Here is a 22,729-nt window from a genome sequence, read left to right on the forward strand (position 1 = left end):
TCACAAGGGAAGATCCACTGTGAGGATCTTCAAATGGCTTAATTCAGACGTCACTCCAAACCATGGTTTAGAATCTACCTTCCAAATGATAACAGGCAAACCATGGTTTAGAGCTGCATGTCTGCTTTCATTTTCCATTTACACAGCACCCAACTCCACAAGTTCATTCCCATCTCCATGGTGCAGCAATTCTTGGGGCAGAGCAGTGTCTCTAACAATGGTTTGAATTCAGGCCTAGCAGCTACAGTTAACATAACTTGTGGTTTGTTTTCAAACCATAGTTTGATATCCAGGTTTTGCAGCTGCTTTATTGCAATCTAGCATAGGTTCAGGCATAACATTTAAGCATGGTTTTGCATTATGCCTGAATACAGCCATTATCTGGGAAGGAGAATGCTGGGATTCAAAATCCTTTGGATGCTTGAGCACCTGGTTAATTATAACGATTTGCTAAGGAGCAACTTCAGAAGCACTCCACATCAGTGTAGTTTGCTGGATCAACTATTTGGAAGCAGTGGGAATTATGTATACGTGAGACTAAAGGTGACTTTATCTAAAGTTAAGCAAAGTGTCCCCTTCTGATAAACTTGTAATTGAGATATGCTGTGGCCTTTGTTCAAGCACAGCTAAGCTAACCCCTCTGGGAATGCTCTCATGACTAACATGAGTGAGCAGATTGCCTGTTTATCCTGAGTATTAGAAGCTAGCTTATGTTGAACTGGACGAATGTTCCATCTTGTCCAGTTTTATTTACCTGGTCTGGCAGCATCTCTAGATCTATTTCTTGACTTCCTGAGAGCCTAACTACATGTTACTTTCAATTTGTCACTTGCAAGCTACTCTACAGTAAAAATAAAAAAAGGCATAGCTGCTAGATACACATTTAAAGTAATGTTTGCAATCCGAAGCACACTTACCAGGGAGTAAGCCCCATTGAATAAAGTGAGACATAATTACGAGTAAATATGCCTAGGTTCACCCTTGGGGCCAATGCTTCAAGACCAAGGCTTACTTTAACACATGCATGGTAAAAGCACTATTATGTACTAATATATTTTTCTGCAAGTAATTACAATTGGATTGCTGCACATTGCTTTTAATTTACCTTTTCAGAGGGTTGTTTTCAACTGCTTAGCAACCAAAAAACATCATCTTCCATTGCTTAAAAGTGGTCTTCATTACCAGAGCACGGTCAGTGCTTCAAAAGGTACTTTAAACCCATCAGGCAATTGTCAGGTTATTCAGTTGATTGCAATTTAATTTATGAACAACTTCTGTTTTGGAACCATGACTAAGTCTGTAGGGTTTTTAAAAATTGGAGCTACAAAACCGCCTTTCTTTACTGTTGTCCATTAGTGGCTTCAGTTAGTCAACAGGAGATTCATTTTATGTTTCCGAAGAGAGAAACATGGCAATGGCGCAATGCTAATTCTTGTTTTGGCCAGACTTGGATCACGCCATAATTTTATTTTGAATGCGTTATAAACTTCTTTCTTTTCTTTTCCTTTTCTTTCTTCTTTTTTTGTATTTCCAGCATAGTTTATGAGTTTATCCTCGTCACACTTTTTGGTGCCTCTGATGACTTGTTTCTGGGTGTCATAGTGTGGCATTAAAAATAGATGTTAGTTTTTAATAGACAGAACATTCTGTTTTCCAGGATTTCCTTGTTCTCTCCCCTCCTCTTTAGACAGAAGCATTCATCTCTTGATAAAACTCTCAGAAGAATGTCTGAAATCTGGAGCATGCTTACTTGGAAGAAAGTTCAGTTAAAACCAATGGCCCATGCTTCGAAATAAAGGTGCTGGACTGAAAAAACAAACAAACCAAAGACCAGTTTTCTAGCACAGGAAATGTTTAATCCCACTGATGGAACATTTGAGGATACTGCCATTACAGTTATGGGTTTAGAAAAGCCCCTCTGGATCAGACCAAAGGGCCATCTTGTCTAGCAGCTTATTTTTAAATATGTTCAACAGTATATAAATCTATTAAATACTAAACAAACAAATAAATAAAATACGCAGGTTCCCCTGGGGAAAGGAATGATGATGAAACTAGCATAAATCTCTAGTGTGAATATGCCCTTTGTTGTTTGTTTAGCAACGTGAATTAAAACTGGAATGAAGCTGCTTGTTGGCTGGAGAACATACTAACCTTTCACACAAAGTACAACACATCTAGGATGCCAGGAAGGATTATCCTGCACACTGACATGTACCTTTATGTCATAGGTCATATTGACAGATGGGTCTTGCAAGCTACTTATCTGAATGGCATCATTTCTCGCCCCACAAGGTTGAGCTAAATAGCTAAGAGACCGTGTGTTTAGCTACTCCAATAAAGCATCCTCAGTAAGGCTAAAGCACAGTGGGAGTGGGGAAAGGTCCAGTTTAGGCCACTGATCTGAAAAATTTAGGGGGAAATAGTAGCTAGCAGTCTCCTTAGTAAACTGTTAGCAATTGGCAGGTGGGAACTTTCATCTGAAACTCCAACACTTCTGAAATTAGGTTGGCTGTGTGAAGTTAGGTTGGCTGTGTGGTCGAAAGGAAATAACTGGGACACGTATGATACAATCTCACATTATTTGGATTTATTTTGAAGTCATGCACACAGTGCTTACTTGTGTAAGTGTTCCATGGGCAAATCATCATTTTTCAATGCATGTAACTGTGTCTGCTGGCTCATTTGTGTGTAGCGGAGCCATGCCAGTGTGATGTGCGAATGGGCCAACACACATGGTATTAGTGCATTTTTAACGTGACAGGTGTCTCTTTCATGCATTGCTCATGCAAAGGCAGAAAGGCAGGACAGCTGCCCTGCTGGCTATGGCCCCACCCGATCAACCACAGTTTGTGTGTGGACATCTGCAAAGGTTCTTTTAGATGTTTCTTTTCACTATGTGGATGTCAGGTTGTTACTTTGCAGGAGAAGGGCCCTAGAGTGTCCATTGGGTATTTTTTCTTCATGCTGCACACAAATCAGCCCTCCATGATATGCTCATCAGTTGTGTCATTCCATCTAGTGAGGGATTTATTTACAGAAGTGGAATGCTTTGCTGCACATGACAAAGTAATAACTAAATTTAGGGCAGTAGGTGTTACTTTATGACTGTGTATTCTACAGCTGAAGTTGACCTCTGTCCTCTTAGTCTGTCTTTATTTATTCTGATTTTGTTACAAGGTGACATTTACAAGTAGGAACAAAAGCTTTTTCTAGCCATTTCTAGTCTCTGGCTCTCCTATACTGCTGCTTTTTTGTGCCATTTCTACTAGGCACCATTTCTTCTTACGGAATTCACCATTTCTTCACCATTTCTTCTCACACCTACTTTTTTCTTGGTTTGCCTCCGCGATTTCCACCTCCGTTTCATTAGTGGGCCAAGCTAATGGTCCCTTTCATGTGTGTTTGTGGTATCACCACTATACCGGTGAAATCTCCTTTCACTTGTTTGCTCTCCCACTCCACCCTGCCCCTTCTCCTTCCCCTACAGTTAATTGGTTCTTGTCGTTGATGGACATTGTGATGGATGGGCGCCTTCCCCCCCTCGCTCTGGCTTTGTTGTCTATTGTTTTACCAATTTAACATTTAATCATTTCTGTGGGTAATGAGAGTGGGGGTGGAGCAGCAAAAGTCTGTTTAACTGAGTCAGCACAAGCCTGTTGGTTGGACACGCCCTCCTCTTTTATCAGCAAGCACACGCCCCCAACAAAGGACAGCAATATAAAGGGGCGGAAGGGCGCTTTAATCCTGCATGAAAGAAATAAACCGGACTTTCCCCGCTCTAGGAAAACACAGAAAATGGAGGGGTAGAGGTGGGGTGACTGCAGGACAGACACGACGTCATGTGAGTACTGTGTTGCAAAATGGCAAACCAGGCATGACGAGAGTGCGATAAAACGCTGGTGTGATGGAGCCCTTACGGTGGCAGTGTGGGAGCTGCTGTGCTGTGCTGTGGCACAGCTCTTCATTCTCATGCTGCGGCTGACATAATGTGGCAGTCCCCAGGCTGCATCGGAGAAGCTCGTGGTCTTCCTCATGCCAGGATCACCTTTATGAGATTGGGGATAATTCTGGTGTGGGGAAAAGTTGAAGCAAGGACTCCTGGGATGGGTCCAGGTCAGGAAGGAGGCACCTGTGCATTAATTGAATGTGGCTTTAAGAGAATTCCACTGGAAAAATCCTGTACGTGCATGTGGAAATGACACTGAAACGTTCACTCATGTATTGTTGTTTTGCTTCTTTATTAGAGATTTGCAGAAAAAGTTAATTACTCCACTATTGCTATCTCTTTCATGCCACTTATCTGATTTGTAAGTATTCTTATTTCTTTTGGACCAAGATAAACAGGTGACCAAAAAAAATTGCAAAATTAAAATAAGGTCCACTATGGTGCAACTGAGTCCTTTTTAAAAATTGTTTGTAATTCTATTTTCTTAGTAGTGCTTTGTATTTGTTGTATTCTGTGGTTGGTGCAAGTCATTTTTTTATAACGTTTAGTTTGTTTGACAATTTTATTTATTCTGTTCTGTTGTGTTTATGAATGATGTATTAATTGCAGTGGCTTGTGGCCGACGCAAATAAAATGTCTATTTAATTTTTGTGTGTTAAAGAACGTAGTTTAAATAAATATTGCTTCACCTACCCTTCAATCTAGCTGCTGCCCCTGCAGTCACACACCAAGAGATCCTGTTACAGAAAACTCTCGTTCATCTGTATAATATCTGTATAATGTTCATCCTGTATAATATTGCCAGGATTCGATCATTTTTGTCTGTCTCTTCTGCCAAGACTCTTGTTCATGCATTGGTTATTTCTCGGTTGGACTACTGCAACCTTCTTCTCACTGGCATTCCTTCTTCTCACATCAGTCCGTTGGTTTCTGTTCACCACTCTGCTGCTAAGATCATCTTCTTGGCTCGCCGCTCTGACCATGTAACTCCACTTCTGAAATCTCTTCATTGGCTTCCAATTCACTTCAGAATCCAATATAAACTTCTCCTGTTGACCTTCAAAGCTTTTCACGGTCTAGCTCCTTCCTATCTCTCCTCTCTTATCTCACACTATTGCCCCGCTCGTGCTCTTCGCTCCTCTGATGCCATGTTTCTCGCCTGCCCAAGGGTCTCTACTTCCCTTGCTCGGCTTCGTCCATTTTCTTCTGCTGCCCCTTATGCCTGCAACGCTCTTCCAGAACATTTGAGAACTACAAGTTCAACCGCAGCTTTTAAAGCTCAGCTAAAAACGTTTCTTTTTCCTAAAGCTTTTAAAACTTGATTTTGTTCTGACTTTATACTGTTAGTTTTACCCTACCCAGTCCCTGTTTACCCTACCCTGTGCCTGTTTGCATTCTCTTCCCCTCCTTATTGTTTTAGTATGATTTTATTAGAATGTAAGCCTATGCAGCAGGGTCTTGCTATTTACTGTTTTACTCTGTACAGCACCATGTACATTGATGGTGCTATATAAATAAATAAATAATAATAATAATCTGGTAACCAAACTCATCCCACACTTGCTGGTATACCACTTCCTCTCACCAGAGGTCCCCTCTCAGCACAATTAACGCTGTAGTTCCTTTCTCTATCACCAGAGGTCCCCTGTGAACCACCCAATCTCCTGGCACACCCACCCACCCGCATACAAGCAGGGCACTGCTTCCTCTTATTTACTTATTTACTAAGTTCTTTTCAATACCTTAATATATTATCAATAGATATAAAGGGTTATTGCTCTCGGTGAAGTAACTGAGAAGCAATAAATGAGAAAAGTGACAATCTTCCTTCCTTCTTACCATATTGACTGATGATGTAGAGTGGGGAGCTTTTGAGTTACACAGAGCTCTTCATCAAATAGAGAGCTAACTTCACAACTTTGTACAGTGAGATAATAAGTGGCATCCAGTGAGCTCCTGTAATTTCCATCATTGTTACCGTCCCCACTGCAGCCCCTCATGCAGCTTTGGAATATGCTCTGGGTGATTAAGAGACTCTCTGGAACAGATTTTGGAGGAGGAGAAGAGCCACAGGAGGAACTAGAATTCCATTGCACAAACAGAATTCCTCTTGCATACTGTTGGATTTCACCCAATCTGAATCCATTTAGTCATTTTCATAAAAATGTACGTTTAAGGACTTTTCTGAGAAGATAGTACAGCATACCATTTAGCATACTGACCTTATTTTGTCTGCTTTTAAGGTCAAGATACTTCAAGCAAATCGAAGCTGGGACCTGTGGAGTTGACAGGGATGATAACTGTACCCGTATGTGTCTTGTCTATAGCTCTAATGCTGCTTGTATACACATGTCAAGGCCGCCACTGCAAATTCAGGAAGAAAAGAAGGGCAAATATTGAAGAACCTCTGTCGGAATGCAACCTCGTGAACCCAGGGAAAAGTCTCAGAGATCTAATTTTTGATATGACAACATCAGGTTCGGGGTCTGGTATGTGTGTATGCACTGCAGAATAAATGGGAGTTTCCGTAGGTGTATAAAACTTTTCTCAAGATCTACTTAGCAGACTATTATTGCAATGCTGTAGTAGTACATGCAGTAACAGTCAGACAGGCACACCTCCCTGATATGTGCTATAGAATTTGCATTTCTATCATAGCGAGCTTCTCTTTAGGCAGTTCTACTCTAGCTATTCCTCAAGCATATCCATGATATACTAAGAATTTTTGTATTTCAAGTCAATGGTTTAGAAATTTTCATCTGCCTTCAGCATATTCTTCAGCATATCTCCACTGAGGAGCTACATTTTCCAGGAAAGAGCACTATCTTTGGCATGCCAAGTAATATCTGACTATAGGCCAAATATGTAAGGGGTTTCATGACTGTAAAGCTATAGTAACTGAAGCCTCTGCAATATTTCCAGACTATTCTTTGTATGTCTGTGAAAGACAAATGTTTCGGTTTCTAAGGTCAGGCTGACAATTAATGGTTCTTTCCTGAGCCAGAAACTTTAAAACTGTTTTGAAATAGTATAGATTTAGATGAATCCTCTTGCTTAACACCATGCTTTATGTGAAGTGAAGACAGGGCCAAAATTTCATTTCTTCTAAGCGGAGGGTCTGGAAGTCCTGGCCTTAGACGGGACCAATTCGTCAATTGTTGTTCCTAAAAGAAGCCAACTTAATGTTGGTCGTGCTTCTCTCGATTGACACCCCTGATTATCAGCTTCGACATTCTCTGGGGCCATTTTATTATTCAGGAAAGCTCTCTGGAAACCTATGACACTATAACGTTCTCATCCCAGATCTAGAGCCATCAAGGATTAAAATGACTATAACAAACTTATCCTCCTATATTAGTCTGTTAATCTCTGGAGGGCCCCATAAAATTTGCTCTTGCTATGAGTTGTGACCCATAGACCGCTAGCTGGCTATGTTGTCATGGGCTATAAAAAGAAGAAAGAAGGTTGAAACAGGTGTACTATTGTGAAGAGTTGTTCAGGGGTGTGCAAGCATATGTGAGTGGCAGGTTTCCTCCAGTGAATATGCTTCAAGAGCCATAATATCAAGTTTGGAAACAAAAGTTACTTTTCTATTGTGGATGGGTGGATTACTAACTTTTCAGTTAGTAATATGCATAGGATACATGGAAGAAAACATCCTAGCTTTCTCTCTAAAATATCTATTTTATAATTATGCACGAATTATAGACTGCCCTAGCCTTTTCACATCAGCTTACCTAATGAGCTAGCTGTTTTTCATTCCTTACAACTGATTGTAGTTATGAGATTGTGAGTAATACATGGATAAGGGATCTTGTAGCTCCTGTTCAGGGTTCCAGCCAGCCATGTTGTCTTCCAGGATACCCCTTCCCCAAGTTCTCTTATTTCCCCAACTGAACATCAACAGTCTGTTGCTACTGAGCATGCTTGCTCCTCATTGAGTTGTTGTTTTGGGAAGGGGGGAGACTTTTCACCCCCTTAGGTTTTTTTTAAAAAAAGTTTTTCTTTTCTTATTTCTGCAAACCTTGATCTCAAAGCATGCTGTACACCTTCTGTGCATATTGATACCTCTGTCTTGTTTCTTAGTGGCCTTGCTTTGGTTCCTGACCACTTGCCACCTGAGTTTGCTGTTAGAGGGATCAATAAATGGCATGCAATTGAAGAATAGTCCAATTCTATCACAAACAATGGATATTTTGCCATTGATTTTAATATGATGTGGATTTCACGAATCAGAGATCATTGCATGTGTTGTGGAACATGTTTTTTTTAATTCTGTGAATGCTGTATTTTAAAACACCTGCATTTCTCTTGTTAGGTTTACCTCTCCTTGTCCAAAGAACAATTGCAAGGACTATTGTTCTCCAGGAAATAGTAGGAAAAGGTCGATTCGGCGAAGTCTGGCGTGGAAAATGGTGCGGGGAAGACGTAGCTGTGAAAATCTTTTCCTCGAGAGATGAAAGGTCTTGGTTTCGTGAAGCAGAAATCTATCAGACAATTATGCTGAGGCATGAAAATATCTTGGGTTTTATTGCTGCTGATAACAAGGGTATGGTACTTCCACACAGTTTCACAATGTTTGTCGTGTTCTAGATTCACCTGGTTGCTTATGATGAGAGAGAAGAGAGAAGAGGGTACGTTTCACTTTGTGATACTGCTGTGAAACACCAGGACTCCTGTACGAACATGCCCAACAGCTGAGATCAATTGTTATGAACCACCCAGAGAGCTTTGGCTATTGGGTGGCATGGAAATGTCATAAAATAAATAAATAAAAAAAAAACAGTGCAGGCCATTTCGAGTGCTCGCACCAATGGAGGTTGGGTAGTTGCCAGAAAGAAGGCTTTCCCTGGAGTTCTGCCCATTCTGGATCCCGGAGATCCATCCATTTGTTATTATTCTCTAGGTACCAGGCAGAGTAAATCCCAGGGGTGGGGAACTTCTGGCCCATAAGGGTTTCCTATCCAGCCAGCCTGAGGGAGCTTGGACTCCCTTTGCAGGACCCTCCCCCTCCCCACAACCTCTATCCTATACACTGGGGTTTTCCCAGGTTCTTAACACAGTGTTTTCAGTATTATTTTTACTGATGCTCTATGGTGTGTCCCTTTATTTGTGTGACTGTATATAGAGTGTGTGTGTATGTGCTTGGTTTTTAATGGTTCTTTTATGATGCTTCTTGATATGTTGTACACTGCCTTGGCTACCAACCATGGTGAAAAGCAGCATATACTTAGAACAAATAAACCAACAAACATGGGAATCAAGACTTGAAGCCTACATTGTTTTGGTTTGTGTAGGATTATAGCTTTATGTTCTACTCTGGACGTTTTAAGAGCCACTTATTTAGAAAAGAAGTGTGGAGGCATTCCAGATTTTCATGAGGAACTTCAAGTATGTTTTACTGTGTGAGAAAATAGGGAGTGAAAAAGAGATTCAGCAAGGTCCAAAGACCTATTGTTGGTTACATTCAAAGTTAAATTGTACAAAAACCAAAACAAAACACCACCCTTATATTTTAAGAACATTTGTTACTTAGAGTTTTCTAAATGTATCTTTATAGGAATGGTATGTTTTATAACAGTGGTGGCCACAATGCAAAACATTGTTAAGTGCACTTAAGTCCATTGATTTCAGTGGACTCAAGAACTTTGGTGTGCTGCTGAGGAAAATATATGAAACAGCCAGTTGGATCACCTATTTATTTTTTCCTTTCAGAAAAAGAAAATAGCATCCATTATCTGGAAAACTTGAGGAGACTTAACACACACCTTGTAACAATGGCATGTCAATAGATTTGTAATGATAATCGTCTAAGCCAGTTTACCTCAAACTGATGCTCGCCACATGATTTGGACTTCAATTCCCATCAGCCTCATCCCGCATGGCCAATGGAATGCTAGGAGTTGTAATCCAAAACATCTGGAGGGCACAAGGTTAAGGAAGGCTGCTCTAATCAGATAATCCTAAATGTGATAGTTGAAGTCCTATCAAAGGCCAAAGCAAATAGACGAAGGGTCAGAAATTGAAACTTCCCACCCTTCTAATTCAGCCTTCCCCAACCTAGTGCCCTCCAGATGAGTTGTACGGCAACTCCCATAGTTCCTAGCCAGCTGGGCACCAGGTTGGAGAAGGCAGTTCTAACGTGTTGATTTTCACTAGCGATTCCCAGGCTATGCAGCTTGCTAAAGAAGATGTACAGCACAAACTGGATAGTCACTTGGCTATAAGTGCTACTGTGTTCAGTGGGACTTACTCCCTAGTAAGTGTGTTGAGGATTGCAGCCTTAGCATGTGAAACTCCATTCTGGCATGATTTACACATCTGCATTAAAATTCTATATTGCCAGAGATACTTTTGAGAAATGTTGATAAATTTCCCAATTACTGAACCTTTGCCTTTATTGTTTTCAGTAGCTATGCAGCGTTAAATACAAACATGTTTCTCCACAGATAATGGAACTTGGACCCAGCTGTGGCTTGTATCGGACTACTATGAGCAAGGGTCTTTGTTTGACTACTTAAACAGCAACACTGTGACAGCGGACAGGATGATAAAGCTGACCTTTTCAATAGCAAGCGGCCTAGCACATCTTCACATGGAGATTGTCGGCACCCAAGGTATATAGACCTTTTAATGCAGATGTCTGTGCATTAAACTCCCTTCAGACGGGAGCAAGGGAATGACTTGAATGGATGTTAGAGTGATATCTTTAGTGTGTAAAGCAGAGGTGGGCAACCTGTGTTTCGAAAACGGCAAGTGGCCCTTGTCCGAATTTCATGTGCCCCTCAGCCTAAATTCAAAAGCACTTTGCGTGTGATCAGTTCATACCTCTGGCTAGAGAGATCTGTTCTTTCTCTGGCAGTCTGCTGTGTGGGGACGAAGAGAGAGAGGAGAGAGAGTGGCAGAAAGAGAGAAGGAGTGACCCACCCACTTTTGCCTCCAGCCCTGCCCACTGCTGGCTCTGGTCCCGCTGCTGTCAAACAGTTTACCCACTAGGAAATATGGCCCTCGGCAGAAAAAGGTTGCCCAGCCCTGGTTTATCACTTACAAAATATTTAATTAATTACACTTGCTTCTGAGCTCAGCTGAGATCAAGTGCCCTTCGACTCCTTCTCCTCTGCCAGAACTGTCCTGTATATAGTAGCTATAACATCTGCCAGCATCACAGGGAGAGGTGATGGAGCAGTGCACAATTAAAAAACATAAAATATGAATGGGGAATGGGGAGCAGTATATAAATATTGTAAATAAAATACATAAATAAATAAAATATAACAAGTATAAATGTAAACCTTAAAAAGTTAAAAAGCCAATATAAAAGCAGCTACATTAAAAATCAGGGAAAGCCTGTGTAAAAAGATTTGTCGTCAGGAGGCGTTTAAAAGATGTTAAATTTCCTGCCTCCTGAACCACACAAGGGAGGGTCCTCCAGTGGGTGGGTGCTGCCACAGAGCTTTAAAACAAGCTGAATCTGCCCGTTTTCAGCCTCCATCTTGTGCGGTGGTCAGAAAACTGCCAATGGCTTTGCTGCCACCAATTTTCAGCAGTGGTGCATCCCCGGGTGGGTCCAGGGGGTGGAAATTGGCCTTAGATCCCCTGAAGTTTCCCATTCGTTTTGTAACATTCATTTAAAACAACAACTCTACTGGGGGATTAAAGCATTCTCTCTCTCTCTCTCTCTCTCTCTCTCTCTCTCTCTCTCTCTCTCTCTCTCTGTATAAATCTTAGTATTTGTTTCATAAAGAACCTTAATATGTATGAAATGAACTACAAATTCAGCAGTTACATGTTTACAATAATTTGCAGCTCTATGGAAAAAAGGGAGTGGCATATGCTCAAAATAGAAGATGCTTTATTAATTGAAAATGAATAATTAAACTGTAGAGGATAGTGGGGGAGTAATTTTGGTTGTAAAACAAAGCTGAGAAAGCACTGTGGGCAGAAGGTGTTCTTGAAGTTTGTGGTTCACATTCTCTCTCTCTCTCTCTCACTCACTCATACACACACACACACACACACACACACACACACACACACACACAGTGTAACTGTTATAATACTACAACAGAAGGCTTTTAAAATTTGCAATATATTTGTGCTTCACAGGCAAACCAGCTATTTCACATAGAGACCTGAAATCTAAAAATATTTTAGTCAAAAGGAATGAAACTTGTGCCATTGCTGACCTAGGACTGGCGGTGAAGCATGACTCTCTATTAAACACAATTGACATACCTCAAAATCCTAGAGTGGGAACCAAGAGGTAAGGCAGCGAATTCGTAATTGTATCAAAGTAATATTTCCTTTAAAATTGTGTCACTGATAGTGTTGAGATAAACTAAGGCTGCGCTTGTAGAAAAACTTCCCACTTGTGAAATGTTTCCACTAGTTTCAGTAATCATCCAGGGGGGCTGTGAAACAGTGAAACTGTTTGTCCTCTCTGACTTGGCTTTATAACTTTGCCATATAGCCAAATCTGAGCATCTACATGACATGCAGCAACATATGACTAGATCAAAAAAATATGAAGAACCAAAATACCAACGGCCTTCAGAAAATACTTTTGTGTTACTCAAAACTCATTGCTTTGTCTGGGCAGCCTGCATATCTGAATTTCTAAGGGTCAAATGACACATTGCATTACATGCGTAGCTTGCTGTTGCATGTAAGTATTCTTTCTTTTTAACATACCAGACATGGTGGCATGGGACAATCAGGATTGGTACTTGTGCTCAGCCTGTACTCACTGATTACATAAAACAACCAACTACAATTCAACTTCTACAGGACTTTTGGGAAGACATATGACTTTTTTCCCAAACAAGTTCGGTGATTCATAAATATCATATTTATAGTCCTGGTTGTTTCCAGACAAACCGTGCTACCAATCAAAAGGAGTCCTTCCCTCCTTTGGAAGAAGCAGTGGGGGAAACACAAGGGGGTTACAAATGGAAGATGTCTGGTTGTCTCCCCTCCGCCCCTGCCCCATCCAACCAGTTTTGTGAAAACAGACAGGGTGAATACAAGCCTTGTTAGTAAGCACCCCATTTTCATTACTATTTCTTAATTGTAATCCTCTTTAGGTATGTAAGCACACAATTTCCCTTCTTTGGTAAATCTGTGAGTTTCAGTATCTTCGTATTTCGTAGGTACATGGCTCCAGAAATACTTGATGACACAATGAGCATGAATATCTTCGAGTCCTTTAAGCGTGCAGACATCTATTCTCTTGGGCTGGTGTACTGGGAGATATCCCGAAGATGTGCAGTTGGAGGTATAATTTATGTCTTTTTATCAATGAAACGCCAATCAATCACTGTACTTTGAATTCATTCGTCACATAGCATAAGAATTGAGATGGAAAATGTACTACGTTTATATATGTAAAATTGTGTAAGCCATGTAATGGAGCTGGAGATTATTCTAGCCCCTTTATGCAGCAACCCCCTCATTCCATGACCCAGATCAAATCCTTTCATAGTGTTCCTGAGTGGCTAGGCTATGAGGAGAGAGAAAACCCTCTTCCAGGGTTCTTGATCAGAAACTTCAATCACACAATTCCAATCCAAACGAGAAGAAAAATATATTTATAATCAAAAGAGCTTTTACAAAGACAAAAAGGAAAACAGAGGTCACATGAAACAAAAAAACAACCCTAAGCCTTTAAACTGTCTAATATGCACAGACTCCAAACTTTTCCCCAAAGAAACGTATTCCCAAACAGCACTCACTGGGAATGCCTCATGTACCTCCACCTTCTGTCGGGAGGGGAGCAATAACACATCCATATACCAGCAGACCCACTTTTCCTCTCCAGAAAGGAGTTGTTCAAAGAAGCTTACAAAATACAAAAGCAGATGTATAAATAATCTCCCCCTAGGTTTGCTAGGAATCAGGTGAATAATCCCAGGCTCCCTACTATATATACATATTTTTAAAACCTGTCTTTCATAACATTTGAAGTAGGCCTAATAAATGTACTTTTGTACCACATTCCTCTTCTAGGAATTGTTGAAGAATACCAGTTACCTTATTATGACGTTGTGCCTTCTGATCCTTCAATAGAAGATATGAGAAGGGTAGTCTGTGAACAAAAACTTAGACCAAATATCCCAAATCAGTGGCAAAGCTGTGAGGTAACTTCTTTTACTATATACCTCTAAAGTGTACTTTTTCAATTGGGCCAAAATATACAATGCTACTCGGAAAGTCCCCCCCCCACCATTATTGGTTGCATATACATGTCTAATGGAGTAAAATTACAATGTGAGGGAAAGATTATCCCTAGATACTCCCCTCCCCCCAAAAAATTCCTGGGTTTAATCCTAGAAGTTATTACTAACAAGGTACATCAGAACAAGCATAGCGAATACCTTGTCCTCTAGCATCCCCCCCCCCCAAACACCTGGGTATATGGACAAAAGCATGCTCTCAATAAAAGTTATATAAGAACATAAGACCTGTGCTGGATCAGACCAAAGCCCTATTGAGGTCATCATTCTGTTCACACAGTGGGCAACCAGGTGCTTATGGGCAGCTCACGGGCAGGATATGAATGCCTTAGCACCCTCTCACTTGTGTTCCCAGCAACTGGCATATACAAGTATACAGCCTTTGATACAGGAGGTAATATATAGGTATCATAACTGGTAGCCATTCATAGCTTTATCCTCCACGAATTTGTCTAATCCCCTTTAAAGCCATCACTAAATTCGTGGTAGTAAATTCCATGGTTTAACTACTGGGAGTAACTATTGGAATTATGTCAGCCCATGTCACACCATAGAAATGGAAAGACTAGTAATTATCAGTAGCATTTGTGACTATGCTCCCTACAGAATTTACCACCACCAATAGTATAATACCAAAGCTAATTTTGAGTAGTGCCCTTCCCTTACCAGCAGTGGAAGGGCTTGGTCGTAGAAATACTGACCATGTAACACAGTGTTTATTTGTGTGTGCGTGTTCATGGGCATAATTCTATGCATATTTAGACAGAAAAAAGTTCTACAACTCAAAAGCACTCAAATATTACAATATTCATATTGCATGTTACTTTCTCCAGAAAGCCACGGACAACCTTAATCTTCCCAGGAGGGAATTGGATAAGAAAGGGAGTCTTTAGATCATCAGTTTATCTGTTTGTAAAATTTCCATACCTATTTTCTGCTCAAATATGCATGGAGGCTTGGTGTAGTTGCAGGAGTGGAAAGTGCTTCCGTTTGCGCAAAAGAAGGATCCCCAGTTTCCACTGGTTCCCTTTCCTGCTGGTACCTGCCGTGCTGTTCTAGAAGACTCCTTAGGAGCATATATGCTCTTCTAGAAGACTCCTTAGGGGCATATATCTGGGACATGCCACAGAGGGGAGGAAGGAAAGCCCCATCCCATGAGCAGAATGGAAGTAGGCATTCAAGCTGAAGTACATTAGCAGAATGATTAAAAAGAAAGGGATGCTGAAGATTTCAGCAGTTTGAAATCTTCTTTTGACTACTAGCAGTTATTGAAACATGACTATGGCCATGGAGTGCGTTTTTTTCTTACTTTGCTTTGCTCTTTGTTAAGGCGCTCAGAATAATGGGCCGAATAATGCGCGAATGCTGGTACGCCAACGGGGCAGCTCGACTGACAGCGCTTCGCATTAAGAAGACCATTTCTCAACTCTGCATACAAGAAGATTCCAAAGCTTAAGTCTGCCCACCCTGCAGAGAAGGAGACGGAAGGAAATCATTTGCATGTTGTTTTTGCATTGTTTTTGATTTTGCTCTACCTCACTGGATGCTAAGTACAGTATTTTAAGAGCCCAAACTCCAGGATACTAGAAACTCGTTTCCTTGGTGGTTAAAATTTATTAGGGTTAAATTTGGGCTCATGGCTAATGTTCAGTCGGCCTTGGCTGGTAAATGAAAAGAGATTTAATAAATTATGGCGTGGGGACGGGTGGGAACATGAGACGTGATCCACTAACGTGCTCCCTGGGACTGACATGATTGCCATGCCAGCACAAGCCACCAAACCCCACCAAATCCCAGGGCACAACTGAGAATGGAATCTCACATGGGAAGGCCAAGGTACGCTTGTGGCTTGTGCTGCTGGCATGCAAATAACTGAAGAAACTATAGTATTTGTTCTTCAAAAGGGTTGTATCCTAGGTGAAGCCTGAATGTACTAACTATCCTACACTAAGATATGTTGCCTCCCTTGACCCGCACTCTTTGTCCCTCATAAGATGAACAGCTTTTCAGCTCTCCTCAAGAATCGAGGTCTTTGCCATGAGACCTTGCAAGGCATTAGGCCTGGAGCATTCTCACTTGTTCCCTTGGTGGATGACACACCAGAGGCTTATATCTTGCAAGATCTCCACAGGATTTGATCATGAATGCCCTCCCATGTTGATGCTGAGCGTATCACATTCCTCCTGCCCACCTCATCTTTAACCCCCCCCCCCACCGATTCCTGCCAGGGAGGCACTCCTGCTAGCTGAAATCAGAATGTAGTGTGTGTACCTATTCTAAACTATACATTAACAGAATGTTATGATTAAAGGAAACATGTGCAAAAGGAAGCACACATCCCTGCCGTTTCCAGTTCCAAGGATCAGACAGCAGATGATGTGAAAGGCTTCTGCCTAAGACCCCAGAAGGGGTTTTCTGCCAATCAGAATAGACTCTACTAGGCTAGATGGGCTCATAATCTGACCTGGTGTATAAAGGCGCAATCCTATGTATGTTTAGGCAGAAAGTCCTACAACGCCCAATGTGCCTGCCTAAAGATGCATGGGATTGTGACCTAAGGCAGCTTTCTCTGTGCCTAAGCAAGTGTGCCATTACCCTCGAAACAAAAGAGCAACTCAGACCAAATGAATTAAGGCATTGAAGTATTTTTCATAGAACTTTGTAAAATTATTGGTGCAATGTGTATATAATTCATTTTTATTTAATCGTCTATTAACCAACCAGGAAACATTCAGCGGAACATATATATTGTGAAATGAAAGTTCTTGTTTTATTCTGTGTTGCCTTAAAGGTGACCATTTATTTAAAGCTTCAAGAGTGACTTTATAGTTAAATGTTGGAGAACTGCATTTGTTACATATCTTTTTGTTTTCAGACTTCTGATCTCTGAATGAAATATTTCAAAATCTTAGCTAAGAACTGCTGCTGTCGGGATGAATGAGGTTGATTGAAGTTAGAATGAGGCTATAACGTAATGCATGTATAATAAATGCTTCCTTGACCGAGGAAAAGCCAAACTGTAGATATAATCAGAATGTCTATAAAGAAGTGCTATTTGACTCAGAGTTGCATTGATCCATAATGAAAGGGGCGAAAGGAAACAATATCAAATAATAATGGTAATGATTTAGACAATGCAAATTTGGATAATGGGGTGTGTAAATATTTTAATGATTATTTTTCAGGAATTCAGACCTGGGATGAATTTTGAATTTGGTAAGAGGATGGTGGGAGTTTTTTGTCTTTTTTGTTTTTTAAAAGGAAGAGGTGCTGACTTTAGAATAATTGCTTCTTTTTTATCGGTTGACTCAGTGGCAGCTGCATTTTACTCATTCAGTGGTGAAGATATAAATTTGGTGTAATTTCAACAGGTCATGAGAGCTATGCTGCTTTGAGGATCATTTAGGGATGTCAGTTTCACTTTCTTCTGCAGTTGAATTTTTAAAATCTCAAGCTCTTTTTGTCCCAAATATGGAAACCTTTGTAAATTTTGGTAAATTCTTATCAAATCCAAAATGAAATTCTCATCCATCTGTAGGGACATTGTGATCCATCTAAGAGCTAGTTCACATATGTGTATACTGTGGTTAACGACTCTCACCGTCTTTTTAATTTGATGAGTTGAGATCTTGATAATATGAAAGCTCTGTGGTGATTAATCTCTGTGTGGTGAATTCGTCGATGCAAGTTGTCATTTGATACTGTGGTCTATAAGAGATAAAACACTGCATGTGTGACCTGGTCCTTAAATTGCCTCTTGCATTTGCTATGTGTCATTTGCCATGTGCTTATTTTAAAAAAATTAGGGACCTTTTTTATTGCTGCAGCTAGTGTTGCTGTGTGAAAATGGAATACTTTGTATGTGAAGAATGTTGCTTCTATTCCATGATCGTTGGGAATTGCTGGTATAGTTTGAAATCTTGTTTTATTGAAGTCTCCTGCCTATTACCTGGACCGTGCTGTGTAATTTTCATGTGAATAATGAGTTGCCTTGCAGAAAGCATCCTTAACTGGGTGCTACCACAAGCTATGTATTTGTGTTCTGAAATATTTTGGTGTGGCTAAGCCCATGCTGTGATGTCCTTATTTGTATGAAACTTTTTGAAAGGGGCATACACGGTCCATTCTAACAGGCACCACAAACGCATGGCCCTACCAGGAAAGAAGTATTAAAAGGTACAAAATAGTTCTACGGAATATGATGAAAGTGCAATAAATTGAACCTGAAGAATAATCTGTATGTATTAGTTAGAAGCATAAGTCCGTGTCAAAAGAAGTATATCTCTTTAGAGCTCAATAGAAGCTTAATGGTGGGGCAGAGCTCCATTTCAGAGAGGGGCAATGTAGTATTTCAGTCTGCAAGTCTCCATAAAAGCTGTTCATTTTATAGAAATAGGAATATTTTTTATCTTCAGACATAGGCTAGCTTCAAACGTAGTTATGGAACTGAATGATGAAGTTGCACTTCATACTGTACATGGTTTAACCTAGTCTATACTGTAACAAGTAAAATATTTATTTTTTTAACAGTTGCTTTAATATTGCTGCTGCCTCTGGTTGTAAATAATGTGTCTGAATGTTGCATTTTTGTATACCGACTCCCCTTCCCCACAAAGTGTATTTTTGTAAAATGGCAACTTTTACTATATTTTTCTTTGCCATTTGTTTCTGTGAAGCATAACCTCTTTTAAATAATAAAACCACGACGTCTAGGAAATGGATTCCGTTTTGCTCCAGTGTCTTCCGAAAGCCAATTGTTAAAGCAGGGTGTTGAATCTTTTTCAGCCGGAGGGCTGAATTAAATTTGGGAGAACCTCTCAGGGGCTGCATTACAGGGATGGGTGGGGCCAGTGGAAGAGAGGCGGAGCCAGAATCCCAACATACTTTTAGCCAAAGCACCAGCATATTTTAGCCAGAGCTTGCACGTTAGCACTTACTGCCAGTAACTGAGCCTGAGGAGAAGCATTTCAATCTTTCAGAATGGGGGAAACACCCTCTGCAACTTGGGAAACCAACAAACGGTCAGGGGGAATGGAGTAGGGGCAGTGGAAGTCCCAAACAGCTGGGTAGGATCTACACGAATCGTTTAAAACGGTATTGAGAACTGTTGGGGCCCAGGATACATTCCATATACTGTTTCCAAACTGTTTTCAAAGTGTTATATCCTGCTTGGTGTAGACCTGGCCCAGATTGGGTCCCCAGGTATGCTGGATTTGGCCCAGGGGCTTGAGGTTGAACACCCCTATGTTAAAGCATATCATTGATGTAAGATGAGAAGATATCCCATTCAAGAACTTACTTTTAACTAAAAGCAAAACTCAGACATGCATGCACACACATCAAAGCCACAATGCTAGCTTAATTTTCTTCTTCCTGGTCTCTGTGCATCACACATAAGGGGTCTGTGTCTGCGTGGAGCCTCAATTCGGGAAACTTCTATCGCTGAGGAGTTTTGGTGGGAATCCTTCCTCCACTGTCCCAGTGAGCATGTCCCTGGCGGATTCTCGTTTATTCCCTCAGTTCTCCTCTGCATGTTGGTTGAAGTGCCACATTTCCCTATCCACAGAGGGGTAGCCATGTTAGCCTGTTGCAGCAAAAACAACAAAGAATCTGGTAGCGTCTTAAAATTGACAAATTCTCCAGTCTGCAGTGCACTCATAATTAGACAAGGGCTACTTTGAAATATTCAAATTAGGCTTGTAGTTGCTATCCATGAGACAAATGCTTTAAGCTGATGATTTGAGAGAAAAGATTGACATAGTTTTCCTTGATCAAGAACTTAAAAGTGTATGTTTCATCTCTTACCCTTCATTATAAAGTTGTTGTTAACAACATTTCTATACTGCCCAATAGCCAAAGCTCTCGGGGTGGTTTATCAGCAATTAAAACCTAGAGTACAATATAAAACATAATGTAATTTGTTTTGTAAATGGTTTCTATAACACTCAATCTAAAATCCCAGGGCCAGTTAAGACCTTATCATATGCTCTCAGATGCTTGGAAGAAGAGGAAAGTTTTGTCATGAATAGGCCTGTTCCCGTTAGGCTGGGGGAAGGAGTTTAAGGTGATCAATCGGAATCAGATTCTAAAGCAGAAGAGACAGTGTCAGAAATGTACCAGCCTACATGGGGAGTGGGGGAGGAGGCTCTTACAGATGTTTCACCAGCTGAAAATGAACCTTTGCCAGACCTTATCACTGAAAATGTGGGAAGAGATGTTTATTGCCTGAATAAAGGTTTGTAGATTACATGGCAGACCTCTTTATTGTCTCCCAATAAGGCGGGAGTGTGATGTTCAGCTGCCTTATATACATTAAATGTAAATATTTGCAAAGTTATTGTTTATAATATATATAAAGTTCCAGGAAGTAAGTAGGCTTCAGTGTACTTACAATTGATACTTACACTTACAGGATTGGGTAAGTAGAAAATAGAAGAAGGGGAGGTGTGAATGCCTGAATGCTGATTGGATGGTGGTGGGGTAGTGTTTGGATTGGCTGGCTGTGTGAGAGTGGGAGGAGCTGGAGAAATCTCTTTCTCTGTATATACAGTGGTGGCCAAAATTGTGGACACTTTTTCAAATTTTCATGTTTTGCAACTTTGCATGCTTATAGAAAATGTTCTGTTTCACGAAATTCAAATGTTTATATCAATTGGAAGACCTGATTCATGTAATACAACAATCCTGCTTCTTTTCCTGGGTGTCCAATCAACTCTTTTCTTTGGTGCCATTGCTCTATTTATGATGTACGTATGTACACTTTTAATTTGAGAAATACTTCAAATATTCACACAATCTCCAATTGCGCTTCAGTTACAGAACGAACAGCAAAACTGACTTTCCTCAACTTGAAACATGATGTATCACAGCTACTGCCATGTGATTGGTCCCCAGAACAAGGACTGTGATTGGCCAATAGCGTTTGCAATTCCAATCCGCTTCTTCACTCAATCACACCTGTATTTGTTTTTAGACTAAAGTAAGCATAACCTTTTTCGTACTGCAGATATTTGCATTCTGTTTTTTGTATTGAATTCAGCATTAAATTCTCTTTCAATTGATTTATAAACATTTGAATTTCATGAAACAGGACATTTTCTATAAGCATGCATATTTGCAAAGTTGCAAAACAAGCAAATTTCAAAGAGTTCTACAGTTCTGGCCACCACTGTAGTCTGTGCTAAGAGGAAGAAAGTAGAAAGGTAGATTCTGATAGTTATATATGAGTCTGTAGTAGGAGAAGTGGATGATTATATGAGGAGAAGTGGATGATTCTGTAGTAGTAGAGAGGATGATTATATGAGGACAGTGAGAGGCAGATATTGGATAGGAAGGATTGGTGTGGGATATTGTTGAGAATAGATAATAGCATCCTATAGTGGAAACTTTTAAGAAAAGCTTACAGAAACCAATACACTTTGAAGCCTTTCATTGAAACTGAGAAAGCCATTACGCTTATGTACACACACTTATTTTAATAAATTCCAATTAATTTCAAACAACTCGTATGGTCTGTGGAGGAGTGCCTGAGGAGGGTACAGTGAGGGCTGGGTTCTGGGCTGGGGGCCTAAAAGAGTAAAGGCAAGACAGGAGCAGCAGCAGTAGGCCTAAGCCCTCACACATGTCATCAGCACAGGGGGGATTGAAGTAGGTCCTGAGTGCTAGTGGCATGGATAATCTTGTCAGGTAGCCTGTGGGTGGCACAGGTGAAGGCAAGACCTCACGACAAGTTTTAACCTAATGCTGAAAGGATGCCAATCTTGGTGCCAGGTGTCAGTGTGGAAAGCATTCCACAATCAGCAGGCTACCGCAGTGAAGGCCCTCTCCCTTGTTGCCACTCTCTGAACCTCCTGTGGAAGAGGCACTGGAAGGAGGGCCTCAGATGACGATTCATAGAATCATAGAATAGCAGAGTTGGAAGGGGCCTACAAGGCCATCGAGTCCAACCCCCTGCTCAATGCAGGAATCCACCCTAAAGCATCCCTGACAGATGCTTGTCCAGCTGCCTCTTGAAGGCCTCTAGTGTGGGAGAGCCCACAACCTCCCTAGGTAACTGATTCCTTTGTCATACTGCTCTAACAGTCAGGAAGTTTTTCCTGATGTCCAGCTGGAATCTGGCTTCCTTTAACTTGAGCCCATTATTCCGTGTCCTGCACTGTAGTGTATGGATAGGTTAGTACCTATTGGTTGTGCGTGGCTGGGTCCTGGTGGAAGAGCCAAAAGGACACTGCTGGGCATAAGACAGCCTTCTCCAATTTGGTGCCCTACAGACAAGTTAGACTACAGCTCCCATCAGCCCGTAATCAGTATAGCCAATGGCTGGGGATGTTTGTTGTTGTAGTCCAACACGTCTGCAAGACACTAGGAAGACTGACATGGGAGGAGGCCCTTTGCAGTGCCACCTACCCTGCTGTCAGCTGGTGGAAACCTTTGCCTTGGCTGAGCTGCATGTTGAAGCCACCTTATTTAATGGGAGTTAAAAGAGGAATTACACATATTTCATGGGAGGCAATAGTTCATAAGGGGGAGGAGGCTCAGAAAAATAATA

The 22,729-nt window shown here is 40.9% G+C and overlaps 1 protein-coding gene across 3 annotated transcripts in view; it reads left to right on the top strand.

Annotated features, from left to right (window-relative positions):
- Positions 1 to 18,889, top strand: part of ACVR1C (activin A receptor type 1C) — a 41,465-nt gene extending 22,576 nt beyond the window's left edge. For 2 of the 3 annotated variants that reach the window (XM_063116527.1, XM_063116529.1), the window contains 7 exons: positions 6,193 to 6,438; positions 8,268 to 8,498; positions 10,399 to 10,566; positions 12,056 to 12,212; positions 13,099 to 13,223; positions 13,955 to 14,085; positions 15,512 to 18,889. In XM_063116527.1, the coding sequence (XP_062972597.1) occupies positions 6,193 to 6,438; positions 8,268 to 8,498; positions 10,399 to 10,566; positions 12,056 to 12,212; positions 13,099 to 13,223; positions 13,955 to 14,085; positions 15,512 to 15,637 (1,184 nt within the window). In that variant the 3' untranslated portion in view covers positions 15,638 to 18,889. The remainder of the gene's footprint in view (positions 1 to 6,192; positions 6,439 to 8,267; positions 8,499 to 10,398; positions 10,567 to 12,055; positions 12,213 to 13,098; positions 13,224 to 13,954; positions 14,086 to 15,511) is intronic. The other variant, XM_063116528.1, reaches the window with a different exon arrangement.
- Positions 18,890 to 22,729: the final 3,840 nt, after the last annotated feature.

This window comes from Elgaria multicarinata, chromosome 2 (genome assembly GCF_023053635.1).
Source record: "Elgaria multicarinata webbii isolate HBS135686 ecotype San Diego chromosome 2, rElgMul1.1.pri, whole genome shotgun sequence".
Lineage (NCBI taxonomy): Eukaryota > Metazoa > Chordata > Lepidosauria > Squamata > Anguidae > Elgaria > Elgaria multicarinata.